The sequence below is a fragment of the Mustela nigripes genome, chromosome 8 (genome assembly GCF_022355385.1).
Source record: "Mustela nigripes isolate SB6536 chromosome 8, MUSNIG.SB6536, whole genome shotgun sequence".
Lineage (NCBI taxonomy): Eukaryota > Metazoa > Chordata > Mammalia > Carnivora > Mustelidae > Mustela > Mustela nigripes.
In genome coordinates, this window is record NC_081564.1 from 67,516,056 (window position 1) to 67,540,137 (window position 24,082).

At 49.4% G+C, this 24,082-nt stretch overlaps 1 protein-coding gene across 1 annotated transcript in view; it reads right to left on the reverse strand.

Moving 5' to 3' along the window:
* The window catches only part of MYO5B (myosin VB), a 340,313-nt gene that overhangs the window by 107,101 nt on the left and 209,130 nt on the right, over positions 1-24,082 (reverse strand). The window contains exons 8-12 of the mRNA XM_059409632.1: positions 23,344-23,451; positions 19,236-19,345; positions 13,661-13,926; positions 3,356-3,437; positions 2,715-2,855 (exon numbers count right to left, since the gene is read on the reverse strand). Coding sequence (XP_059265615.1) covers positions 2,715-2,855; positions 3,356-3,437; positions 13,661-13,926; positions 19,236-19,345; positions 23,344-23,451 — 707 coding nt within the window. The remainder of the gene's footprint in view (positions 1-2,714; positions 2,856-3,355; positions 3,438-13,660; positions 13,927-19,235; positions 19,346-23,343; positions 23,452-24,082) is intronic.

The window sequence follows — 24,082 nt, forward strand, 5'->3', positions numbered from 1 at the left end:
TCTCAACACCAGCTGGACCTACCGGAAATCCGGGTTCTCCTCAGACCTGCCCCTCTGAGGAGCCCCGGGCACAGGGAAGCAAGGAGACCTAACAGAACGGTCCTCTTTCTGCATCGCCATCGCCGTTCCCTTCCCTGGATTCTGCTCGGGTCTTGCTCTGTGGCCCTTGGGCTGTGGTCCAAGCCTCTTCCAGCCTGCTCTGGGCCCAGGGGGCACTGGGCCTTGCCCACAGCCCTTCTGCCCCCCACCCCCACCCCCACCCTCAGAGCACAGTCCTGTTCCTCTCCACCCCTACTGGCCAGTACGGAGAACGCTTCCTCCTCTCGCAGGCGCATGACACATTCGGGGACGTAACACACATTCGGATGGCAGGGGCAGAATTCAGGCAAATGCAGTCTTCAGCTGAAATCAACTAATTTTTAAGAATCTGACCCAGTCAGAAGGCTCCACAGAACATGAAGGCAGAGATCATCCACCAAGAGAGTTTCCATTAGCTTCTCAAAGTAAAACAGATTCCGCAGGGAGGCCGCAGGTGGTTTGTACTCGGTAAGGAGACGGCACTGGAAATATGCAAGGTTGCAAAGTGTAGGGGTCTGGGCTGTTGAACACGGCTTGCAGCCTGGGCCTCCTGGTGACCACTCTGCTTTTCTGCTAAGGATCTCCCACCACCCTGGGAATCACCCGCTCACCAGGCCCATAGGACTTCAGTTTCCCCTTACTGGCTTAGCTCCCAGCCTTGTGGACAGAGGTCTAAGGTTTCTGCACCTGTGTTCCTATCACCCTGACTTGACCTTCTTGGAACCTGTTCCCTTGGGTAGTGGCACCTTTCAGATCCTCAAACCATAAGCCAGAGCAAACCCACCTCTATCGGTCTTTGTCTGCTAACCGAAGATAAATCACTGGAAATCAATTAGGCAGCTGCTTGATCCAGAGAATCTGTCATCCTGAAGCCTTAGGCGTTTTTCTAGGTGTGTGTACCCAGCAAAGGAGAGACCATGCCCCAGGGCTTTACGTCAGAGCTGTGCATCAAGAATTGCTGGGTAGAGCCACGCAAGGTAAACCACCCACTTCAAGGGCCTTCGCAGAGCCCATGGGTCTTAACCTTCACCCCGGGAGGGCCCTGAAGAGCTGGAGTCCTGGAGCCAGGGCCTGGGGTGGACACAAGGACACGGTGGTGCCTTCGGGGTTGGGGTGTGGGGCAGGAGGAGAAGGTTACGAACAGGAGCACACACCACACTGGAGGAGGGGAGGAGGGTCCCGCTGAGCTTGAAGTGGGAGGGTCCCGCTGAGCTTGAAGTGGGAGGGTCCCACTGAGCTGTTGGCAGTGGACACTGAACCCAAGTGAGTGAATGGTGAACAAAGGGCTGGGGGAGGGGAGGAATGACACTTAAGAGTTGGCGCCATGACTTTGGTCATCGAGCCAGTGGCACTCCACGCAGGAACAAGTGTCCTATCAGCTTCACCGCTACCTCCCAAGCTGAGCAGGCCCAGGCACACACCTTACACACTGAGGAATCAGCCCTGCCCAGAGCTGACGTGGGGCAAAGCCCACAGCTCAGAAGAAATGCTGCAAACCATTAGGAGTGAAGATGTGTGAGCTGTGGACTTTGGCATATCTCCCTCCATCTTCCACAATTCCATCAACTACTCCTTTTCATTGTCAGAGACAATGACACTGGGAGCACCCTCCCGGAAGGGGGCTATCTGCCTCCTCTAAACCATCCAGCCATGCCCAATCCTTCACAGGCAAGATGTGGGAGGCCAGGGAGTAAAGGGAACCAGGCATTTTCCTTGCTATCCAAGAATTGTGTGTTTCTACACATTTGGATGAGAGTTTCCACTGCTCGAGGAACGTTACCCTTTTATCAGCACCCATTGAACTGGGTGAAATTCTGAAGATCATCAGATCCAAACCTTCTAATCCACAAAGCAGGAAACCAAAGGCCAAAGCAGTTAGGTGATCAATAAGACCCAGATTCTTGGTGCACCTAGGTGGCTAAGTTAGTTAAATGTCTGCCTTTGGCTCAGATCATGGTCTTGGGGTCCTAGGATCAAGCCCTGCATTGAGCTCCCTGCTTAATAGGGAGCCTGCTTCTCCCTGTGCCCCTCTGCCCCTGCCCAAGCTCCCATACATACAATACATACACACATATGTACATAAATTAAAAATAAAATAAAACCCAGATCCTCCTAAACCACATTTTCAAGGCTGCCTGTCTTTGCCCTTGCTGGCCACTCACGACATTGCTGTCCTACCAAGTAAAAGCCACGAAAAGCTGGATGGGGGACCTATGGACCTCACCTGCCACTAAGCTTGCAGCTCCATCACTCATAATGCATCTGGCCTGACAAACATGCCCCTGGGCTCTTGGCCTTCACTCTCAGAGGATGTCTGGTCTGTCTAGATGTGAGGGTCCTTCTCTCAGTGCCTAGAATATCGGGGGCACCAAATCCATACCACCATTCTATGGTGCCAAACCATACCATCCAGTCTCTGCTAAGAGAGGTACACATTCACCTACACAGTTAGCTTCTAGCGTGTAGAGTGGACATCAAGGCTTCTCTCACCACCTTACAGGTGGGCTAAGTGCCCATGAAATCCCCACTCTGAGACCTCACACACTCCCTGCAGCACAGAGTGTGGGCTCTGGCAACCCCCACCCCCACCCACCTCCGGCATCAAACTAACACAATGAGCATGTCATCAGTCTTACCTTACACTCTTCATCCAGCAGATCCAAGATGCCCAGCTTGGCTTCTATGAGGTCAATACAAGGTTGGTTATCATAAAAGTCAATCAAAGTCCAAGGGATCTGCTCCTTCATATACTCTTCTTGCTCTAGTTTGAATACATGCTAGGGTAGGTAAAAGGTCAAGGTTAGTGAGCTGCAGGCACATCCCAACATTCATCTACCCTGAGCTTCAACCACGTGAGCTTGGAGTCCCAGAGAAGGGGGCATGGATGTATACCCATCAGAAAAGGTTTGAGCACCAAGTCACAGTCATGACTGCAGAAAAGGAGCTCAGTTGGGTGATCCCCATTCCCACGTGAACCCTTCTCTAGAATATTCTAGTAATCAACTGGCTTGCAATCCAGCAAATACCCCAGAAGCCTAGAATCAGGAGGTGGGGGAGTCAAAACCAAGGGGAGGATCATTTACCTTCTCAACCCATTCTCCTGAGCAGCAGGGAATGCCTTCCCAAAGCTGGGGCACCCCCTACCCAAGACACTAAGAGAAGGCTGGGGCAGAGCTAGAGCCCACTGGCCCTGGATGGAAGAGAAGTGCCCCAAGCTGCTGCTCCCACGGCGAGAGGTCCCCCCACCCGACACCCCGGGTCCAGGAGCCGAGCCTACCGAGTTGAACTGCTGCTGCAACTTCTCGTTTGCATAGTTGATACAGAACTGCTCAAAGCTGTTGACCTCAAATGTCTCAAACCTGCAGAATGGAAAGGGAGGACAAAGGGGCATTCGTCTTACCCAAGGAATCACTGGGACTTCCAATAGGCTACTCTCATCTCCTTTCTCCCCCCATCCAGCTCCATCCTCAACTCTAGCACAGAAGTCCCTCACAAGCCTGGGAGGGGGGCTTTCCAATTCACACAACAGCCCCTCACGGGCTGGCAGGGGCCCCCACCAAACACAAATAAATCGCAATTTAACCAATCCCCTATTAGGCAACGTTTTGTTTCTTTTCCTGATTTTTAGCTGCTATCAATGCTGGGGCAAATGTTGTATATGCATCTTTCATGGTTCTTTCTGTAGGATGCAACCATCTTAGCAGAATCACCGTGTCGGAATATGGTTTCTTTTTTTTTTTTTTAATTATTTTAAAAGATTTTATTTGAGAGAGAGAGAGAGAGAGAGAGAGAGAGAAGAATATGGTTTCTTAAAAGGTAGAAGGAAATTAACTTCCAGAAAGGTGGAACCAACTCATGCTGTCACCCCTCAACCACCCCAGCCTCCCATGCATCCAACTGTCTGGCTGTCCTAGTACTGATTAAAGTTTTTTTTTTTTTTAATTCATTTCCATGAAGTTCAAGTTTACACACGATTCAAAGACAATCAGATGTGCAGATTAAAACTAGCAGGAGGGTGGAGAACAGCTGATTTGGGGGAAGCTGTGCAAGACCAGAGGCAGGAAGTCAGTAAGGCAATTATTACTGCAGTAATGATCCCAAAAGACCAATCGGGGCATGACTTAAGCTGGTAGTGACCGAGTAATGATAAAGAATCAAAAGACACTAAGGGAGAGACAAATGAAAGGGCTTCAAGTGACCAATGGGGCACGGAGGCAAGATTCACCCCCACAACCAAACGGACATGGTAAAGCTCGCCAGGCCAGAACGGTCTAGCAGAATCAGCAGCATTAGCTACAAATGAGTGGGGCCATCTTGCACACTGGGTAGCGTCATCGGGCTTAGGCAGTGGCGGGGCAGAAATGTAGGAGGAAGAGGAGCCGTTTTCTCATTCACACCACTGGCTGAGTGAGCGCTCGGTCCCAAATGCTCCAGGAGCTCCTCCTCACTCCATGCCCACAAGGACTCCATGCTACAAGTGGAAGAAATGAAGGCAGGGGAGATGAAATCATCTGGTCCAAATCAGAGTCCGCAGGCAGAAGAGCCAGTATGTGAACCCAGGTAGTGATTTCTGAGGCCCCATTCTTAGTTTAAGAAAAGTTTCACTAAGAAAAGGAGGGAAAGACTGGGGAAGGGCAGTGGACAAGGTACTCCCAGAACAGGAGTGGGAGTTATCACAAGGGACATGGGGTGGGGGGTGCACAGGCTTCAGCCTTCCCATAACCTTACACTTTTACCCCCTCATTCTTCAGTATACACAAGTTTCTTAATCTTATATAAAATTATGCCACCCTTCCCCAATGGACTGTACTCCCTAATTACCACTCCCAATTAGAAATGTCAGGGTTGTAGGCTGGTGGTATTGGAGAGGCAGCACCTAAGAGAGAATAAATCCATCAGACAGCCAACAGGGCCACATCGGGGCCCAGAAAACATCAGGCTTCTCGCATCCACCTTCCCCACCCAAAATATAAAACATGGAGAAGTGGAAAGTCCTTTTGAGATCAAAGGAGTCAACTGTTTGGAGACAACCATATTAAAATACAGCCTTCGGTCATGCCCACATAGGAGAAATAATTGTAAGTTAATCAAAGAAGACCAAGGATGGGAGTTGCACTCCCGGCCGTGTGGGGGTGAAGGGGTTCCAGTTCTCCTGCTGCCCTGGGGCCCCTCAGTCCAGGGGATGGCCCTAGACATGGAGTTCTGTCACTTAGAACCTCATTTCCTCCCCCGTCGCAACCGTACCCCAAGACAGGCTGCTGACACTGTCAACCCCCCAGAGGAAACTTAATTAATAAAACCTACACGGAAGATAAAGGAGCCGCCCTAGCAAATGGCCAGAAAATAGCGATCGGGTGTACATGCAGGGCTAACTGAGCTCCACAGAGAAAGGATTTAAGTATCTCCCACTTGTCATTTGTTAAAGGTTTATGTTGGTAGCACTCCATCAAGAACATTCTCATTAATTTGAGATGGCCTAAAATTAGCTCATAATTCCCCTATTTCTAAGATATGATCTGGTAACAATTCCTCTGCCATCTAGTGTAATTACTGTAATGCCTGCTGTAAGGCCAGAGATGAATGCGGGGTCTGGGTAGCTTGGAAAACGTCTAAGAAAACTGACCTCAGAAAGCCTCAGCCAGGGAGACAGGGCCACTTCTCTACAATAGGAGTCTATCTGTAGCAATTCTTCCCATCAACAGAGATGATTTTTTAAAAGAAACACAATGGATCAATTTATAGTTCACAGCATTAAACTGTCACAAAGAAATTTATATCCTAGAGGGAATTGGATTTCTCCTGTATAATCAATGTTGAGAATAGTTAGACCAGAATCCTTGGGTGGGAGGAAGGTCAGAATGCAGAATAAGACTTGATGCTGAGACCCAAGGTCTGAATTCATGGTGGTACAACCATCCCCCCACCTTCACTAGCCTCCTCTTCCTGAAACGTAGAAGAGCACAGAATTTCCTTCTGGTTCTGCTCCAATTTCAGGGTGTGGTAAGGGCCGCAGAGGTCTCTAAAAATAAGGTAGTGTCTGCTGGAAAGTGAAACCACAATGAAAGGACATCCACCAAGCCCTCTGAGTTCATTACTAACCTCCACAAGCCCCTTGGTTCAGAGCAGAGGCCAGGCAGGGCTTTCAAGGCCGGGGAAGACTTCTTCCCCTGGAACGTGGCTCAAACGAACCCAACTTCTTATCTCAGTCTTCTTTCTTTTTACCAAGATCTCGCTCTAGCCTTCTAACAAAGGTTAAAGGAAAAAATATGCATTGTCGGTTGGATATAGAGAGAGGGCTATCAGGGAATGGTTATTAAAAGTTAGACAAGTCCCCTCAAGGTCTCTTTTCCTCCTGAACCCCAGGAAACCTCACAAGGGCACCCTGTGGTCTGTTCACGACGCCAACTCCTCTGATCTCTTTACTCAACCATCTTGGGATGCTGGCTGTACCCTAGAACACCAGGACTTGAACTCTGTTCCTGTGCTTCTCTGGGCCTACATGTCCCCACACAGGATTTGGCCTTCAGGGAAGGCGCAGTACTAGGCACTGCTCACATCCCAAGGCCAAGAACAGTTATTCTTCTGGAGGACCTAAGTCCCAAGTCCACTTACTTCGCAGTGTGCTCCAATTCCCTGCTCCTCTATGTGCAAGGAACCTCAGTGCGGGACAGAAAAATGCCCACTGTATGGAAACCCTCTCCCAGCCCATCAGTCAACTGCCTCAAGGATTGCAAGGTCTGCAAAAGAGCTCTCAGGAAGACCACAGGAATCTAGTTATACACAGCCTTCCAAGAGATTTGATGCATTTATAGGACTTGAATGGCGGGTGAACTCAGAGGGGTGACGGAAAGGTCAGAGAGAACTGTGACTTTATCTGAACCTTAAGAGTATGAATGTGTGTCTGCCTCTAGGCACAAGCCCAAGAGCTGTGTAAGAGAAATTCTGGAAGGTTGAGATGGACTTTAGAGCAATCTCAGTTACAAGGTTCTCCTGGGAGACTCAAAGATTCCAAGGCAAACCCAATGGCTTCAGGGATCTGTTAGATCTGACAATACTGGGGCCAGCCATGCATGTTTACCCTGAGGATGACATGCCCAGGGATTTCCTGAGCTGACCACGTCTGGTCCACTGTTTATAGGCTTGAAGGAAAAGGCCACTGGCTTTTCCCCCTCCATTCACCATGAACCCTTTTCATCAAAGAGGAGCTAGGTAGTCTTCTCTGAATAACTAAATTGGAACTGTAAGACCAACTCCAAGAAAATAAAACATCCGTTAAAATGAAGGCAAACATTGGACCTAAGAAGTTTACTTTAAATAGATCATTAAAGGCAACTTATGTTGGAAGTATTTGCAAATTATATTTCTGATACGGAGTTAATATCCAGAATATACAAAGAGCTCTTACAACTCAACAACAAAAACCAAATAACTCAAAAAATAGGTGAAGGCCTTGAACATTTTTCCAAAGACAATATATGAAATATGACCAACATCACTAAATATTAGAGAAATGCAAATCAAAACCACGAGGAGAGATTACTTCATACCTATCAGGAGAGCTATGACCAAAAACCTCAAAATAACAATCGTCGTCAAGGATGTGGAGAAACCAAAACCCTTGTGTGCTATTGACAGGAATGCAAAATAGTATGGTCACTATGGAAAACAATCTGTAGGTTCTTCAAAAAATTAAAAATAGAATTGTCATATGATCCAGCAACCCCACTTCAGGGCATATGTTGAAAAGAATTAGAAGAGATACTTGCGCACCCTCGTTCCCTGAAGCATTGTTCCCAACAGCCCATGGCTAAAAGAAGCCAGAACATCCATCAGCAGAAGAGTGGGTAAACAAAAGGTGGTGTGTACACACACTAGAGCGTTACTCAGCTTTAAGAAAGGAGATTCTGTCACAGGCTGCAACATGGGGGAGTCTTAAGGACACTGAGCTAACTCACAGAAGCCAGTCACATAAAGACAAATGTTGTACGATTCCCCTTACATAGGCATCCAACATAGCCCTAAGTCACAGAAACAGTGTAGAGTGGTGGTTTCCAGGGAAAAATGGGAGCTGCTCAATGGGTGTAAAGTTTTAGGCTTCCACCATGAAAGTGCTCCAGAGTTCTGTTGTATAACAATGTGAGTATACCTACCACCACTAAACCGTACATTTAAAAATGGTTAAGATGGCAGGGGCCGGGAGGTGGGTGTACCTGGGTGGCTTAGCCGGTTAAGCGTCTGTCTGCCTTTGGCTCAGGTCATGATCTCAGGGTCTTTGTGGTGGAGCCCCGCGTCAGGCCCCCTGCTCAGCGGCAAGTTTGTTTCTCCCTCTCCCTCTGCCCCTGCTCCCATGCACATTCTCTCTCTCTCAAACAAATAAAATCTTAAAAAAAAAAAAAATGGTTAAGATGCTAAGTTTTATGTTAGGTGCTTTTCGAGCTACAGTTTTAAAAAATTATTTTAAAAAACTGGTATTATTAAAAAGCACTGAGTAGAGATGGGTGCTAGTTTAAAGTCAGGAAATATCACAAGAAATAGAAAATAATGTGAGAGCTGAGGACCGAAAATCCCAGCAAGCATAAAAAATGACTTCTCGAACACTGAAAAGAAATAAAATACAATTAAAAAAAAAGAAAGAAAGAAAATCCCAGCAAACCCACTTCCTTCCTCCTGGGTCCTGCCTGCTCCTCTCCACTGGCCCCCCCCACCCCTGCACCCTCTCTTCCACTGTCCCTCTGCATGACGCACACCTCTCCTCCTCCCTCCACAGGTCTCCTAGTACAACTGTCCATGTCAAGAACGGGCCAGCCCCTGGATGCATGGGGTGGCTCAGTGGGTTAAGCCTCTGCCTTCGGCTCAGGTCATGATCCCAGGGTCCTGGGATCGAGCCCCACATCGGGCTCTCTGCTCAGCGGGGAGCCTGCTTCCCCTTCCTCTCCGACTTGTGATCTCTGTCAAATAAATAAATAAATAAAATCTTAAAAAAAAAAAGGAAAGAAAAGAGCAGGCTGGCCGCAGCCAAAGCTCCTGCCACCCTGGCATGTCGAGGGCTCAAATCAAAGACAAATAACTAACTGCCTTTTTCCCAAATTGAAAATTGAAGCCATCCATTTCTTTTTGCCGTGAGGAGGGGAGAGGAATGAAGGATTACAGTTACAATTCCTCGAGCCTGGAGAGGCAGGCGCTGGTTAATGTAACATGAAAAGGAAAGCCCGGCCACAAGCTGCCTGGCTCTGTCCTATTCATTTCCATCCCCTGTTTGGTAAGAAACACCCGCAGGCAGGGAGGCCGCCACGTCACGGACCCTCACTGAAGGGACAAGCTGGGCTCGGGTTGGCTAAACTGCTGCATGGGAACTGCTTGCTTTGCACTTTTCGGAGCTGAGGCAGGGGAGCAAGCTGGGGGTGGGGGGGAGCCATCCCTCTTGCCAGGGCACTGGGGGCCTGGGGAACCTGGGGACCTGGCCTCTGAGCAGCGGCTCCCCACCGTTGTGCCCTTTATGTCGGGGTTCACAGCCTTTCCTACCATCCAGACCACCAGTCAGAACACCGTGTTAGTGGCAGGGTGCCTACATATGATGCTGGTCATTGCACTGTTTTCTTACCTACAAAGAAAGGAGTATTTGCTCTGGCAGCGGATTCTGTAGTAACATTTTAAACATTTACGGAAAATTCTGGAGCAGCTCACCCACCCTACAGAACACTTTTCTGTTGTTTCCAGAAGGAGCTTGACTGGTGAGCCAATAACTCCCTGAACAGGGGCTACAGTTCATCTGGGGACAGTTACCCCACTAATTACTAATTAGTGTCTCCCTGTCGGGGAGGGGGTGGCAATCCCACTCTCATTGGCTAGCTTCGCACATTTCTAACCTGATTAAGAGGGAGATAATTCCTTATTCCTTTCTTCTTAACGAACGGGGCTTAATATATTCAGAAGCACATCCCCACCATCCTTCGCATTCTTTCTCGCTTCCACATGCCGCCGTTTTTGCTCACTGATGACAAGAAAGAAGATAATCAAAGACTTTAGGTCATCCCAAGGGCATCTTCTACATGCACCATGTCTCCCCCCGCCTAGGGCTGAGACACAATGAGACCATGGAGAGATGCTCTCTCCCTCTCCAGTGTTTGGTGGTCAGAGATTTGGATAGAAAATTCAAAAAATTAAAAAAATCATGCTGGACTTTTCTGAAGTCATGGAGGATGATTGTCCTTAGAATCACTTCCCCTAGGTACATTAGGAACGAAGCATAAAGACAGGAATCAGTTTGGCGGTTGGGGGGGGGGGGTGTTGGAGAAGACGACAGGTGGAAAAGTGTCAGGTGTGACGTCCGACCCAGAGAATGGGGGGATCTTTAAAAAAAAGATCCAGCGGCTTTCTGTAAGATATCTGAAAGTCCATCGAAAAGGAGACAGATATCAGGATTGCAAAAGGGAGAGGACAGTAAACAGCTCCATTCAAGGTCAGCCCAGACTCCCATCCATCACTGTCATTTCCTTCCAGACGAAGAAATGATGTCTCCGACCAGACAGAGCAGACACAGTACCACCAGTCCAAGTGATCTGCTTGCTGGTGGTGAAGTTTTTGGTTCTAACCTCCTAAGACTTCATTACATGCCTTCTGGCCAGAGAAGAGAGCCTCGGCCAGCGCAAACTCTTAACAGCAATTTCTCGGCAGACTCGCACTGCTGAGGAGCATGCTTACGGACATTCAGGGAAAGTGTCTAAGTGCTTTCTTGGCAACAGATGGCCCAGACAGCCAGCCAGCTCGCTAACTGTGAGCCTGCCCTAGCTCTAACTTGCCATCTCGCGCTTTGCCTCGAGGGCACAAATGCACCATTCCAAGGAGCATGTGTCCGTGTCCGCCATTGGACCTCTGCGAGGGGAGGGTGCCTCGCTGTGCCAACAGGACCGCTTTGCAGCACAGTGTGGAAAACGAAGTGAGCTCCTAAGAACAAGGATTTTAAAAAGAAAACAAGATGGCACAGCATGTCTGAAGGAAGCACGAAGAGTAGGAAACTTCTTAAGTACCTGGCCCGTGGCCCTACCGTGGAACGCCAAGGAAGCCAGGGCCACTCTGTGCCCACTCCTGACGCATGGGTCAGAAGACCGAGTTCTCGGGACCCCCACCTCATCACAGGCTCGATCTCCTCAAACCACAGACAAGCCTTCCCTGAAATCAATTTCTCCCCTCTGGGCAGTCACAGGACCTGAGAAGAACAGACTCAATGATGAAAAAAGTAAACAGCAAATAGAAGCACAAAATCCAGCTTGTCCGAGCCCGGTGGCGTCGCCAGACCCAGCAGCATGACAGGCCAGCACAGAGCAAAGCCTCTCACTGCGGATGCCGGGGAGGGAGGGAAGGCTGTGCTGCCACGAAGACAGCAGGGGACCATGACAGTAGTGAGCAGCGGTAGTACACAAGTCACAATGTTTTGTTTTGCCTTTTTAATGTTCAGTTAGCCAACATAGAGTGTCCATCATTAGTTTTTGATGTAGTGTTCAACAATTCCTTATTTGAAGTCACGATGTTTTCCCATGCTAGTCACAACACTGAGCCTACCTTTTTGTCTCCCCGATCAAAAACACAGTAAATTAGATTCTTACCTAGGTAAAGTCAGGGAATCGGGTCAAATGCTGTGGCCTGGGCTTCTCTGGGTCTTACTTCAGAAGGGAGCATGAAAGGTCAGATTTTCAGGGGAACCCAATTTCCTGAAAATACTCATGGGGAAGAGAATAATGGAATTACTGACAGCAAGGAGGCAGGCTCCCAGGGTAGGAAATGCTCCATGCTCTCCACAGAGAAATGGGAGGGGCTGAGCCCAAAGCAGGCACTCAGTGGCCAGGAGAAATGGTCTGGACCCAGCCACTCAGATGAAATCCCGAACAGCCTGGAGAGGACGCATCCGCCTTCTTCGGGCTCTCGGCGATGCCCCACTGTCGTCTCACCCGCTAGGAGCCTTCCCTGCCACACTTCGCTTTTTCCCAACATCATGACGGTGCTCCCGGGTCCCAAAGCTGCTGCCCCCACCTCCTGTATTTTACTCCCTCCCTTTAAAAGATCCAGTTCAAACCCCACCTTCCACATAAAGCTTTCCCTGACGGTGCCAACGAGCATGCCCTCTCCTGCCTTGACACTCATCCCACACTGAGTGTCCAAACCTTCAAATGGACTCTTCTAGAATTTCTTCGGTTGTCTCTTGTATTATGTGGCTCATGTATGTGCATTAGTTCCTCAGCACGAGGCCTTTGTGATGCCAGAAATCAAGTCTCCTCCTTCCATGTGCTCCACACCCTGCAACACTGTTCGATCAGAAGCCCGACCGTGAACAAGTACAGCAGAGCTCTAACGAGGACAGCCAATCTTCGCATGGGGACGTGGCCACTTCTAGGAGGTTCCCTTTGCTCTAGTCTCAACAGAAGTCCATCAGCCCACTAAGCAGTTGTTTCCACCAGAGCAGCCCTGTTCTTACAACTCTACACTTCCAGGGGTCTGAACTTCTATTTTAAGACAGAAGCCATAACCTTCCGTAATATGAACACCCAGGAGGATTCAATCTATTATTAGCTTAAAGAAGGCAAGACGTTGATCATAAAAGATGTGCAAAGGAGGTTGCAGATCAGGATGCAGAACTTCAAAGAACTCTAGAAGGATCTGGAAAGGACCTCAGAGAGACTATGGCTCAATGCTTTCCCTCCAGCTAGGGAAACAAAGGACCAGAAGGAGGCTGTGAGGTGGGGAGCGAGCTGGGGCCAGCCGTGAGTCACCACCCCTGTCTTCTGACGCCGAGTCAGGGAGATTTTCCGCTGAGCCATGTTGCCTCTCCCTGCAGAAGACGCGGTTATAAATAACAGTCCTTGCCGTTAGGCTAGAATTCTGAAAGGAAGAGAAGCCTCAAGAATGACCGCACACAAGTCTTACAGTGCTGGGCAAAATTATGGTATTATAATAACCATCTTGATGGGGAACACAGTGAATGAGGTCAGATGGTAGATTTGAATAAAACAGCTGAGACACAAAGCCTGAAATTGCGTTCAGAGCAGCTTCCCGTCCAGTTCCGGGAAGACCCTTCGCTCGCCAGGCCTGTTTCCCAGTTGTGAAGACGGATGTGTACAGGGCTTCTCCATGCAGGAGCTACTGGGGTACTGAAAGGGGCCACTCTTCCTTGGAACTGCCTTCCATATTGTCAGACACCTAGCATCCCAAATCTTAGGCCACTAGGTGTCAGTAGAGACCCCAGTCGCTGTGACAACAGAAAATGCTCCCATGTGTCACACTGCCTGGATGAGAACTGGGAAGCAAGGTCCCCTGCCAACTCTGAGATGCTAGCAGGAAGACACAATCAGGGCACCTGGCTGGCTCAGTCAGTTAAGTGTCTGCCTTCGGCTCAGGTCGTGATCCTAGGGTCCTGGGATCGAGCCCCACATCGGGCTCCCTGCTCTGCGGGGTCCCTGCTATTCCCTCTCCCTATCCCCACTTGCGTTTCTTTTTTGCTCTCCCTTTAAATGTTTTGCTTGTTTGCTTGTTTAAAAAAAGGACGACACAGCCATCAGGCGGCGGGAGAGGAGGCCAGGAGCAGGCCTACCCGTAGATGTCCAGGACGCCAATGAAGGCGTGCTGCTTGAGGGCGGTGCACAGCGCCTTGTTGACGTGCTCCACGATCCAGCCGAAGAGCTGTGCGTAGATGTGCTTGGCCAGGGCGCTGCGCGCGTTGGCCACCTGCTGTGGGGACATGGTCTTCACGTAGGTCTCAGAGGTGGTGACCAGCTTGCGGTGGCAGAGCCAGTGCACCATCTGGCTGTGCTCCACCCCCAGCAGCCGGCAGAAGTCGTTCAGGTGTGCATCCTGGGGCTGGAAGAGACGCGGAGGAGGGCTTCAGGAGGGAGCAGAGGGCAAGCCTGCCACTGTACCCTGCCCGCCACCACCCCGAGCCAAAATGAGCCCCTCCCCCAGCACCGCAGACCCACAACGCCCCTCGCCACCCCTTGCCGCAGCACCAGCAGGCTCGCGCACTCCCACACCACTAAGCAGAGGGACAAGCAGGCCCCCAAGCGTGTTGGTGCAGCTGATTGTTACACTGAAGGATGAGGGCTTTGCAAAACAAAAGCTTTCTCAACTTTTCCTCTGCTCTCCTCCATGGCCAGCCGGCTGCCAAGTCACAGCCTAGAGAGAATTTCTTGAGTGAAGGGAGCAGAATGAGAACTGATAGCTTAGGGACGGATAAATCCATTAGGAATAAGGAGCCAGAAGGCAGCAGGAACCATACAAAGCAGCAGATGCAGAATCACGGTAAATGTACGGTTTCCATCTGCAGAGTCCCGCATGCAGGGCTGAGCCCACAGCCTGGAAAGACGTCCTCACGGGCAAGCATTACCCGATCCTCGGGGCAAGCTGCACCCGATCCGACAGCTGAATGTTCTAGAACGAACACAGAGCTGAGCCAATGGGACATGCTTCCCCACATTAACACTGCAGTGCTCTGAGCAGACTTTCCTGCACCTTAGCCTCAGGGATAGTAAGTAACACACACTTGGTGTTCTACTCTTAGAGCCCTTGCTGCCTGGGGAAAGAACCCACTGATGTGGAAAGTGAGGACAAATAGCAAGAACAGAGAACAAACTTTGACTGGAGAAGAGCCACGGAACATTGCAACTTGTAATACCACCCTTTTAGAGCTGGAGAGAAAACCAGGAATTCCACCTCCTGAAAACCCTTCTCTAGAGAGATAAGCAGCACCTTCCGCCCAACATACCCAGCTGCCTCTAATCTCGACCCTCATTTACCCAAAGTACCCATCATACCACCTGGCCTTGCGGTCCCCGGTAAGCACGTCCCCCGCAGGTCTTGTCCTCACTTCACCCCCCTGTGTAAGTCACATACTCCTTGCTCTGCACTCAGAGCACCCCAACCCCCCCCCCCCCGTTCTTTGCTCTCTCATCTAAATGCCCTCCCCCCACCCGGAAAGCGGATAACCAAGCCATGAGCTTGCCAGATTGCTTATTAAGTCTCAAGCAGAAAGGGAATCCTTCAGAACACGATGTTGCCACCTTCTATAATGGCCGTAAATTGCCTTTGCTTGTGGGACTCATTTTCTGATGAGGCTGCTGTGGAGGATCTAAATGAGAGTTTGAGCGTTCAATGAAAATTAACGCAGATAACTGTACCATTTCCTCCTTAACACCACTTCCCCAGGCCAGCTTTTTTTCCCTTCTACAGATATTTAAAATCCATCTACCCAAAGCAAACACAATTACAAAATAATAGAAAGTCAGAGTAGGAAAGAACCTCCCAGTAAGGCCAGTGTTCTTCCAAATACGGTCTGTGGAGCAACAGCGACAAAGCACTTTAATGGGCTTTACCTAACAACAGGGGCCCAGGGATGCCACCAGGTTAGACACAGCTGAAATGGTGTATTAACGGACCCTGAGAGCCCCAGGAGACATATTTTATGCAGCATTTCCTGAACTTAATTGACCAAAGAACCCCTAGCTTCTTAAGAAATTGCCTAGGGCTAAGGTTCCCAGGATAATTCCTTGGGAATCATCATTCTAACCTAATCCCTCTCATTTTTCAGGTAAAGAGAATGGGGGGTGGGGAGGTAGCCCTGACTGTGGCCCAGAGCTCCTGATCCAGCTGGGAAAGAGAGTCAGCTTGGACTGGGTGGGGAGGACGAGGCCCTCCATCTTTGCACACAGCAGGCGGGGCTGCCATGGCTCCTTGTCCTGATGGACAGCATTTCTCTTGGTGGCAGCCTGCCTGCACCTGCCCACCTCCCCCTGCCATACACCCCTCCCAAGAAAGCCACCCGCAGTGCTGTTAAATGCCTGGGGACTGCCTGGCAGGCAACAGGTTCGGAGGTGGTAAGAGTCCAACTTCTCAATCCGACCTACTTCCAAGGTGTTCTTAATTGCTTGGCATAGCATTACCACTGGATTCCCTGACCTGTAGATGGCCTCCCAGCAGCCGACAGGGCGGTTCGAAGCCTGCCCCCTGGAGCTCTGTCCCCCCCCCCCCCCCCAACCCAGCACCTCCCCGGGGAACGCAGCGGAGACAGAAGCCCATGTCCGGGCACTGTTTGATGCTCGCCTCAGGACAGGCTCCTGGCTGTGTGGTGGCATGGGGCTTGTCCCTCTGTTACCCCCTTCTGACTGTTGATGAAAGGTGCTAACTGCGACTGACTGAACATCACGTAATTACATTAGGCTTAATTAAATGATGCTAAATCCATTAAAAACGGCCAGCATCATAGGTAGATTAGGTTTTGTGGGCCCATATTGCCAAACTCAAGAAACAAATTGCCTCTGGTGCCCAAGTAATTGCACTCTGTTGCCTCTCCAAGGTAACTCTGGCAGTCGCAAACACAGCTTAACGCTTTAATTAAAAATCAAAACTCCAGAGCAGAAGGCATACTGCGTCTGGACAGACAGCCTTTCCAGCAGGAGGTCCACCCTCTGCACCAGAGGAATAAACCAAAACCCATCCGAGAGAGACTTTCACCAGCAACCACTTCATGAAGACTTCCTGCGCACACCATGCGCCCAGCTCTGGGCTTGGCACCTGCTGGGGGACCCTGGCCGGGAAAGGTGGCCCAGCTCCAGGATGGCAGTGGTTCGGGGCAAACGGCACTGGCTGGGGCCCGACATGACCATTAATAGTCATTAAGGTCTTTCTGGGCCTTAGTTTTCCCCACCCTGTGAAGTAACAGGGATGTCCACAAGGTCCACTCTGCCGCCAACAAACTGCTGGGGATGAGTCAAGAGCGACGGGAGCCCCGGGCTCCTGTCATATCGGGGTCATATCAGCCCCCACTCCACAGATGAGGAAGCAGACTTAGAGAGGTTAGCTATCAGGAAGCAGCAGAACCAGGATTTAACCCTTGCTGTCCTGACTCACAATGAGTTCTCTGCACAGCCTCTCATCGGAGAACAACGTGAGGTCAGCCTAAGCGAAGTTACTGTGCTCAAAGCCCTGACTTCCTGGGGTGTCTGGGTGGATGGGGCCCTGCATCGAGCTCCCTGCTTGCAAGGAGTCTGACTTTCCCTTTCCCCCTGCCCTCCCTTCCACCCATGCACTTTTGCACTCTCTCTCAGGTATATAAAATCTTTAAGAAACAAACAAAAAAAACCCCTGACTTCCTGTTATTGAGAGACGGGGCCTGCTGCCCCATTTGGTAACAAAAACTTTACCTGTCAGCTTCCTCCATCTTCTCCCTAAAGCACTACCCGTGCCCTCTGTCCAGTCTTCTCCAATTTGTGTCTTGGTATTCACCTTCATATAGTCTTTCCAGAAACACTGGTGGGTGCCAGTGTCTGTCAGGGTTGGAAGGTCCCCCTGCCAGACCGGGTACGGCCTCCTACACCAGACACACCCTAGAGTTTAGTGGCAAAACTAGTGCTGAGCAAAAATCCACTCATCAGGCACCTACCAGGGGCTGGGCACCGACCGTCCCAGCTCCTGGGTTACAATAATTCACCAACAGTAGCTGCCTTCGTAGATTGTGATGTTTCATGAGGGGAGAGATGTGCAATCCCCCCCCCCCCCCATGGAAAATATAAAATTACAACCAAGCGCAGCACCATGGAGAACAGGCACAGGTGTTGTAAGAATCCACAATGTGTGTGTGTGGGGGCGGGGGGAGTGGGATGTTGAGTAAGTTGGAAACCCAGGGAATATGTGTCACCTTTCCTGTATCTCACAGACCCAAACCAGGAGTTTCTCAAAGCACATGTCCTTAATCTCACCTGTCCCTGACACCAGGACATACACGGCTGCCTAAGGAAGCAAGAGGCATTTACTGGGGTACACATGGGGGTTAGGTACCCTTAATATGCCTTCCTCACAAGGAGAAAGACATGGGAGCAATACTTCCCTGGCCCGAAGGCCTCAGAGTCGGTGGGTGGGGGGCATGTGGCCTGCATGGAGGCCCACTTCCCATCCCGCCGGGGTCCAGGATCTCCTCGCACAACAGGGGCTCTCTCTTAATATCGTCACTGCCAATCTCCCTGCCCACCCAACACACACACCCAGCATCGTCTGTGGTCTCCCACACTGCTCAAGCTCCAGCATTCCCTCCTTTCGCACTGGGCCCAGGCACGTGAGCCTCAAAGCTCTCCTCAGGTAGCAGATTCCATGTTGAGGATGCCTTGATGGGCCCAGGAGACCCTCTGCCCCCAAGACCATTTCTTTTTCAGGAACAATATATGGGGCAAGGGTCCTCTCTCTAAAGGCAGGACTGGTTTCAACTTCTGATAAGCCCTAACTCTAGGCAAACAGCAAGAGGTTAATAAATATTTGTTCAATTGAAAAAGCATCAGTTGTGAGTGGCATTGACACAGGCCCACGTTCACATTCCATAGTACTGTCTTGTGTCTTTTCCCAGAGTCCGGGTTTCTAAATTCTAAGTCTTTGGCAACAAGAATCCTCCTTTGGACTTCCCCAGGACGCAGCAACTAAGGGGCACAAGAGAGGTGTCTAGTCAGCAACCGCAGACTCACTCAAGGTGGGAACACCAGGGTGGACCTAGTTGGACACACACAGCAGAGAGCACACCCCAGCCGCTGACTATGGGACCACACATCTCCACCATCTCCCACATCTACCCATTTAGACATTCCGTACCTGGCACATATCTGATGCTACACTGGGCACCAGGAAAGTAACAGTCACTGTGAGCATTAATGGAATCATTCACAATTTGCCATACGTTCATAAAGGTGTCTCAATGTTCTGCATCTACTGCCAGAATCTTGCCAAGCAGGGTTGTCTTTTGTCTACCCAATTACACTGCAAGCTCCGTGGACACCAAATATGGTGTCCAGCTGTGCAGACCTCAGTGGGGAGCTCAGGAAGTACTCATGGATGGAGAACACTTTGTAGAATTCCATGGACCTCAGGGTCCTTGGAAAAGCAATCCATAAGAAAAAGAATTTATTCAATAGCCACTAAATTCCCTGCCCTTGGTGATAGAAATTTGATGGCAGCTGATTTGAAAAGGACCTGTTCTTTTAAAATATTATCAGCAAGAGAACAGAAACCATTACTGTTAAGAATAAATAACCTACGAGTGTCCTCTGAGTGTAAAGACACATTTCAGTTGTATCAAACTCTAGGAACAGAGTAAATTGTGTATGTTTTATCTTGGGTGCTGGTGTGCGACTTACTGATACGCTACAGGAATCGCCATCACGCTCAGCCTGAATCTCCACGTTTCCAAGGTGCAGGATAGAAGCAATTATCTTAAAAATGCTTATCTGATGGGACTCTCTCACTCCTGGGGGGAAAAAAAAAAGGAATGAATGACACTCAGCATCCCTGGTAGGATAGAAAGGACATTTTACCCTTTTTAAAAGGACTTTAAAAAAGTTTGATTTTTCCTTTCTGGGCCAATGACTCCTAAAGTGATCCGGCTCCTCACCGCATAATTACTAGTCATAGTAACAGCTCCGAGGGCAAAGGCACTCCCTGGACTAAAAGGGAAATATCCTCACTCTGATTGTTCTGATCAAACCAGATGGGTTATGCTACCATTTTAACTTCTCCAAGAGCAAAGGAGAAACAGCAATCATGCAGACTCATTTTAAACTTCATTTCAACCAAATACTTTATGGATGTTTTTATGAGTTTAATAAGAATGGTCATTTATCTGCAGTCATTTCTCTCGGAACATAATAACCAGCAAACATCTGTGTCCCACATCCAAACTGCCGACGGGGGAGGAAGAGGAGGCCCTTCTGGGAGCACTGCTGGAGGAGCTGGACAGCCAGCTGGCTCTTGGCCACCGCTGAGCAGAGCCACGCTCCACGCCCCCTCACGGGTCTGGACACATCAAACTTTGAACTGCCGGAGCCAACACCTGATGCCGCACTGACTTGAGCACGGGAGTCATCAATGACATGGACCATCTCTTAAAACTTATGTTTAGGGGCACCTGGGTGGCTCAGTGGGTTAAGGCCTCTGCTTTTGGCTCAGGTCATGATCCCAGGGTCCTGGGATCAAGCCCTACATCAAGCTCTCTGCTCAGCAGGGAGCCTGCTTCCCCCTCTCTCTTTCCCTGCCTCTCTGCCTACTTGTGATCTCTCTGTGAAATAAATAAAATCTTAAAAAAAAAAAAAAAAACTTATGTTTAGCTTTAAAACATAATCATTTCTTTTTGAAGTACAAAAGACCAGACCTACAAAAAAAGGCTGCAGAGTAACAGAACACCAGTCAACCTACCACACAGTTTAAGAAATAATACAGTGGTCTCCCACATTTCTCTCCAGATGCATTTAAAGGCAATAATTTACACAGCCTAAAAAGAGTGACACCTATAGTAACTGAGGGGTAAAGACGGACTATGCTGGGATGAAAAACTATCCACAAAGTGGACAACCCAGACATGAACTAGACAGATTCACTCTAGACTTCACCAGTGACAAATGACTATTACTCTGTGTAAGTGTCATAGGGGCTGGGATTTACTTTTCATATTTTTTTTATAAAAAGTTTCAAAATAGACAAAGAAACAGCAATATAATGAATCCCTGTTCTTGCCTTGGCATACAGGTGCTCAGAAACACGAATAACGGAACTGAACTGACGACGGGTACCAAGACGGCAAGTATTCCCAAGTGTCTACAGAGATGTACGAGTCACTGAAATATCTGGCTTTGTTTAGCCTAATTAAAAAGAAAAAAACAAAAAACCAAAAAGAGCTGGAGGCCAAAAAATTTAGTGTAACTGAGTAAGGACTGAAAAAAACGAAGACGGGTTAAAGCCAGAGGTTGGTATCCCCAGACAAGATGGGGGCTTGGTGGTGGTTCACCCACACGGGGAGTAAAGTCCTGGGATTTCAATCCGAGCTCGTGTATCCTGCTCTCAACTAGGTCCTACTAGTCAGGAAGTGGGTTTTGGACCATCCCAAGAGGGACAAATCACTTCTCTCCTTCACTCACTCTTGGAAACGAATGCTTTGTCCATTGTCAAAGCCTTCACTGCACGTCATGGTAGGAATTTAAGTAGTAGGTATTGAAGGACTATTGAATTCTAACAACAGTTAGGATCACTGCACTATACTGACCAGAAAGCCCCTTCTTTATAAACTATCCTAATAAGCGGTACTCCACTATGACAAGCAGAAAACCAAATATCAGAACTGAAGGAGTAAAGCAGGGGCTGCCAAGTTATGGCCCACAGCCCACGGCCCATGATGTGTTTTTATAAATAAAGTTTTATTAGGAGAGTCATGCTCACTCATTCACGTTCTGTCTATGGCTACTTCCCACAACAGCAGCAGAGCTGAATAGCTGCTTCAAAACACTGCGTGGCCCCAAGAGCCCCAAGTATTTATCATCTTGTCCTTTAAGAAAATGTGTGAGTAAAACAGTAGATGTGTTTATTGAAAAGTAGGGAAGAAAGGCTTATTTCAACAGATTTTCCTGGTGCCATTTTCTTTGCGAACGACAGCACCCAGCCTCCTTGGAGCCTTGGAGGGAGCCACCTGCTCCTCGTACCCACGCCCGCCCACTGCTCACAGCAGCCGCCAGCGGTGGCCTCCTGCCACTGGCCAACAGGGCAGACTGGTCTCCTGCTCAGCAAGTCCCCTCCATACCTGCTCCCTACCGAATAAAGTGATTCTGGACATTGAAGAAGTCAAGGGTGTGAGTCATCGATCTATATCTCTCAGTCTCAAATCCGCCCCGCTTTGGGATACTGGATCGAGACCTGGTGAACTTTTCCCCTTTGCCCACCGACAGAACGGCCAGCTTGCCCAAAGACCTCCACAGTGACCGAGTCCTACAACAGCAGCAAGAGGACATGTGGGTTCTCGGTTCTTGTCCACCACCATCGCGGCAGCATAGCCAGGCCCCGGACGAGTGACTGCGGTGCCCTCAGGCCATGTTCTCTGCATTAGCAGCTGCCTCTGAGAGCTTCTGGTCCCAGCAAGTGCTGTGGCGAATGCAGGCTGCCTTGCAGACCAGCCGTGGTCCATGACCTCCAGCAGGATCCCTCACGGGCAGGCTTCCTGATCCTGCAGCCACATGCTCCCGGAAGGGGCTGGAATGTCCGCCTGGCAACAGTGCCTCTATCTGCTACTCTTCCTTGCCCTTCTGCACCTGATACTTCTGCATCCCTAAAGTCGTCTTAAACACCTTTTTTATAATCATCAACTACTGCTCTAGCTAACCGATATTGTTCATCGGAATAACGAGCGTGGCTTTTAGGTCATTATTTCGTGGGTACAAAAGACAAAGTATGTCTACCCACCGGTTACTTAGAGAAGAGAAGAGCGCTCGCTCTGATTTCAGCCCACAAAGCCCTGCTTCTACCACACAGAGATTAGGGCATGTCCAGTTTGGACAAGTTTTATTTGGACACTGGATGAGACCACCTGGATTCCTACCAAAGGACCTAAGAAATGCAGCTCTGAAGTAGTCACACGATTCAGAAACCAGATGTCTACCTCGGTCACAGAAGGGGCTGGGGGAACACAGGGGCGATCCTGAGCCGTTCCCTGAGCTTCAGGCTGAATTTCCAAGCTCTGTTTTTTTCTGGTTGCAGGTCCCAGGAATTAACTCATTCAATTTCCCCATGAAGAAAGGCTTGCCTTCCACTCTGCCACTCAGGCTCCTCTTCCTCAAAAATGGCAAGGGGAAAAAAAAATGGCCGGGGAGAGGAGTTTCTCTCACGAGTCACTGAAATATCTGGCTTTGAAATATGGCCCTCATGCCCAGGAGGACACTTGATGTTATTAGCCAAAAGGCCAAGGAGCAATACCAGAAGAACAGAGAGCTCTTAAAGAATTCCACTAAGGCTCTCTATAGAAAAAGTGGTGACAGAACAGCACTGTATAGGAGAGAACACTACCAGACCCTCATGGTCTGCTTCCAGCTTGGATCCCAGGACCGTGGTGCATGGGTTGGTTTGGTCCTAAAGACATGCTCTTTCTGCTAGAACACACGGTCTAGCCCCAGACCACGGCACAAGAAGATGTGGTTCTTTTCCATTTTGTTCCACTGGCTTTGGTGGCCTGAGGAAGTGGAAAGGACCATTTTGCAGTGCCTAAGAACATGACTCTCAAATGCTTATTTTTAAGACAGATCAACAAAGGTACAAGTCTTAAACTCTGGAGTGTGAGGATTGGGATGAATTAAGAGTAGGACAACATTCACCGAGGGCAACAGGGCTCCTCGTGGGCTTACAAAGTTTGGCAAAGTGGGACACTGTCGTGCTTTTCTACTCTCCATGAAGTCAATCGTCTGGGCCTTTTCCCACTCAGAAGCTGCTTACCCAGGAGTGTGAAGGCTTGTCGCGTCTTCTCAAAGTCCTCAGCATCATCAATGCCCTCGATGTGTGTGTCTCCTCCCTGTGATGTGTAGAAGAAGTCCTCTGCGCATGCTATGAGAGGCGAGGAGGAAAAGCATCAGGCATTGGAAAGAAGCTTGATCCCGGTTTACCCACAGATCACGACCCATGAAGATTTCTACTCACCCCAGACAAAAATTTTATTCCCAGCTGAATGTGCAATCCTTATAAAATATCATCTTTACTGACAATGGCAAATGGAGAGAAAACTGGGTAAGGAGACACAGAGCACTACACTAACAGGATGCATTGCTGTGTTTGCATAAAACCAGTACACAAAAACACGTGACCATAAAAAGTCACAGGTGGTTCAGTTTACAGGATTTACCACAGATTTGCCTTTTAAAAGGATCTGAGGGATGCCTAGTTGGCTCTTGGTTTCAGCTCAGGTCATGATCTCAGGCTCGTGGGATTAAGCCCTGTGTTGGGCTCTGTACTCAGTGCAGGGTCTGCCTGAGATGCTCCCTCTGTCTCCTCTCTGCCCCCCCACCCCTGCGCACACTCCATCTCTAAAGTAAATAAATCCTTTTAAAAAGGATCTGATATACACTGAGAGCTACATGCACCCTAGAATCACAGACTTACAGGACCGTCGATAAGCTGAGTGTGACAGCCTCATTTGACAGAGAGGCAATGATGTGCCCAAGGTGACATGGTTTTTTGT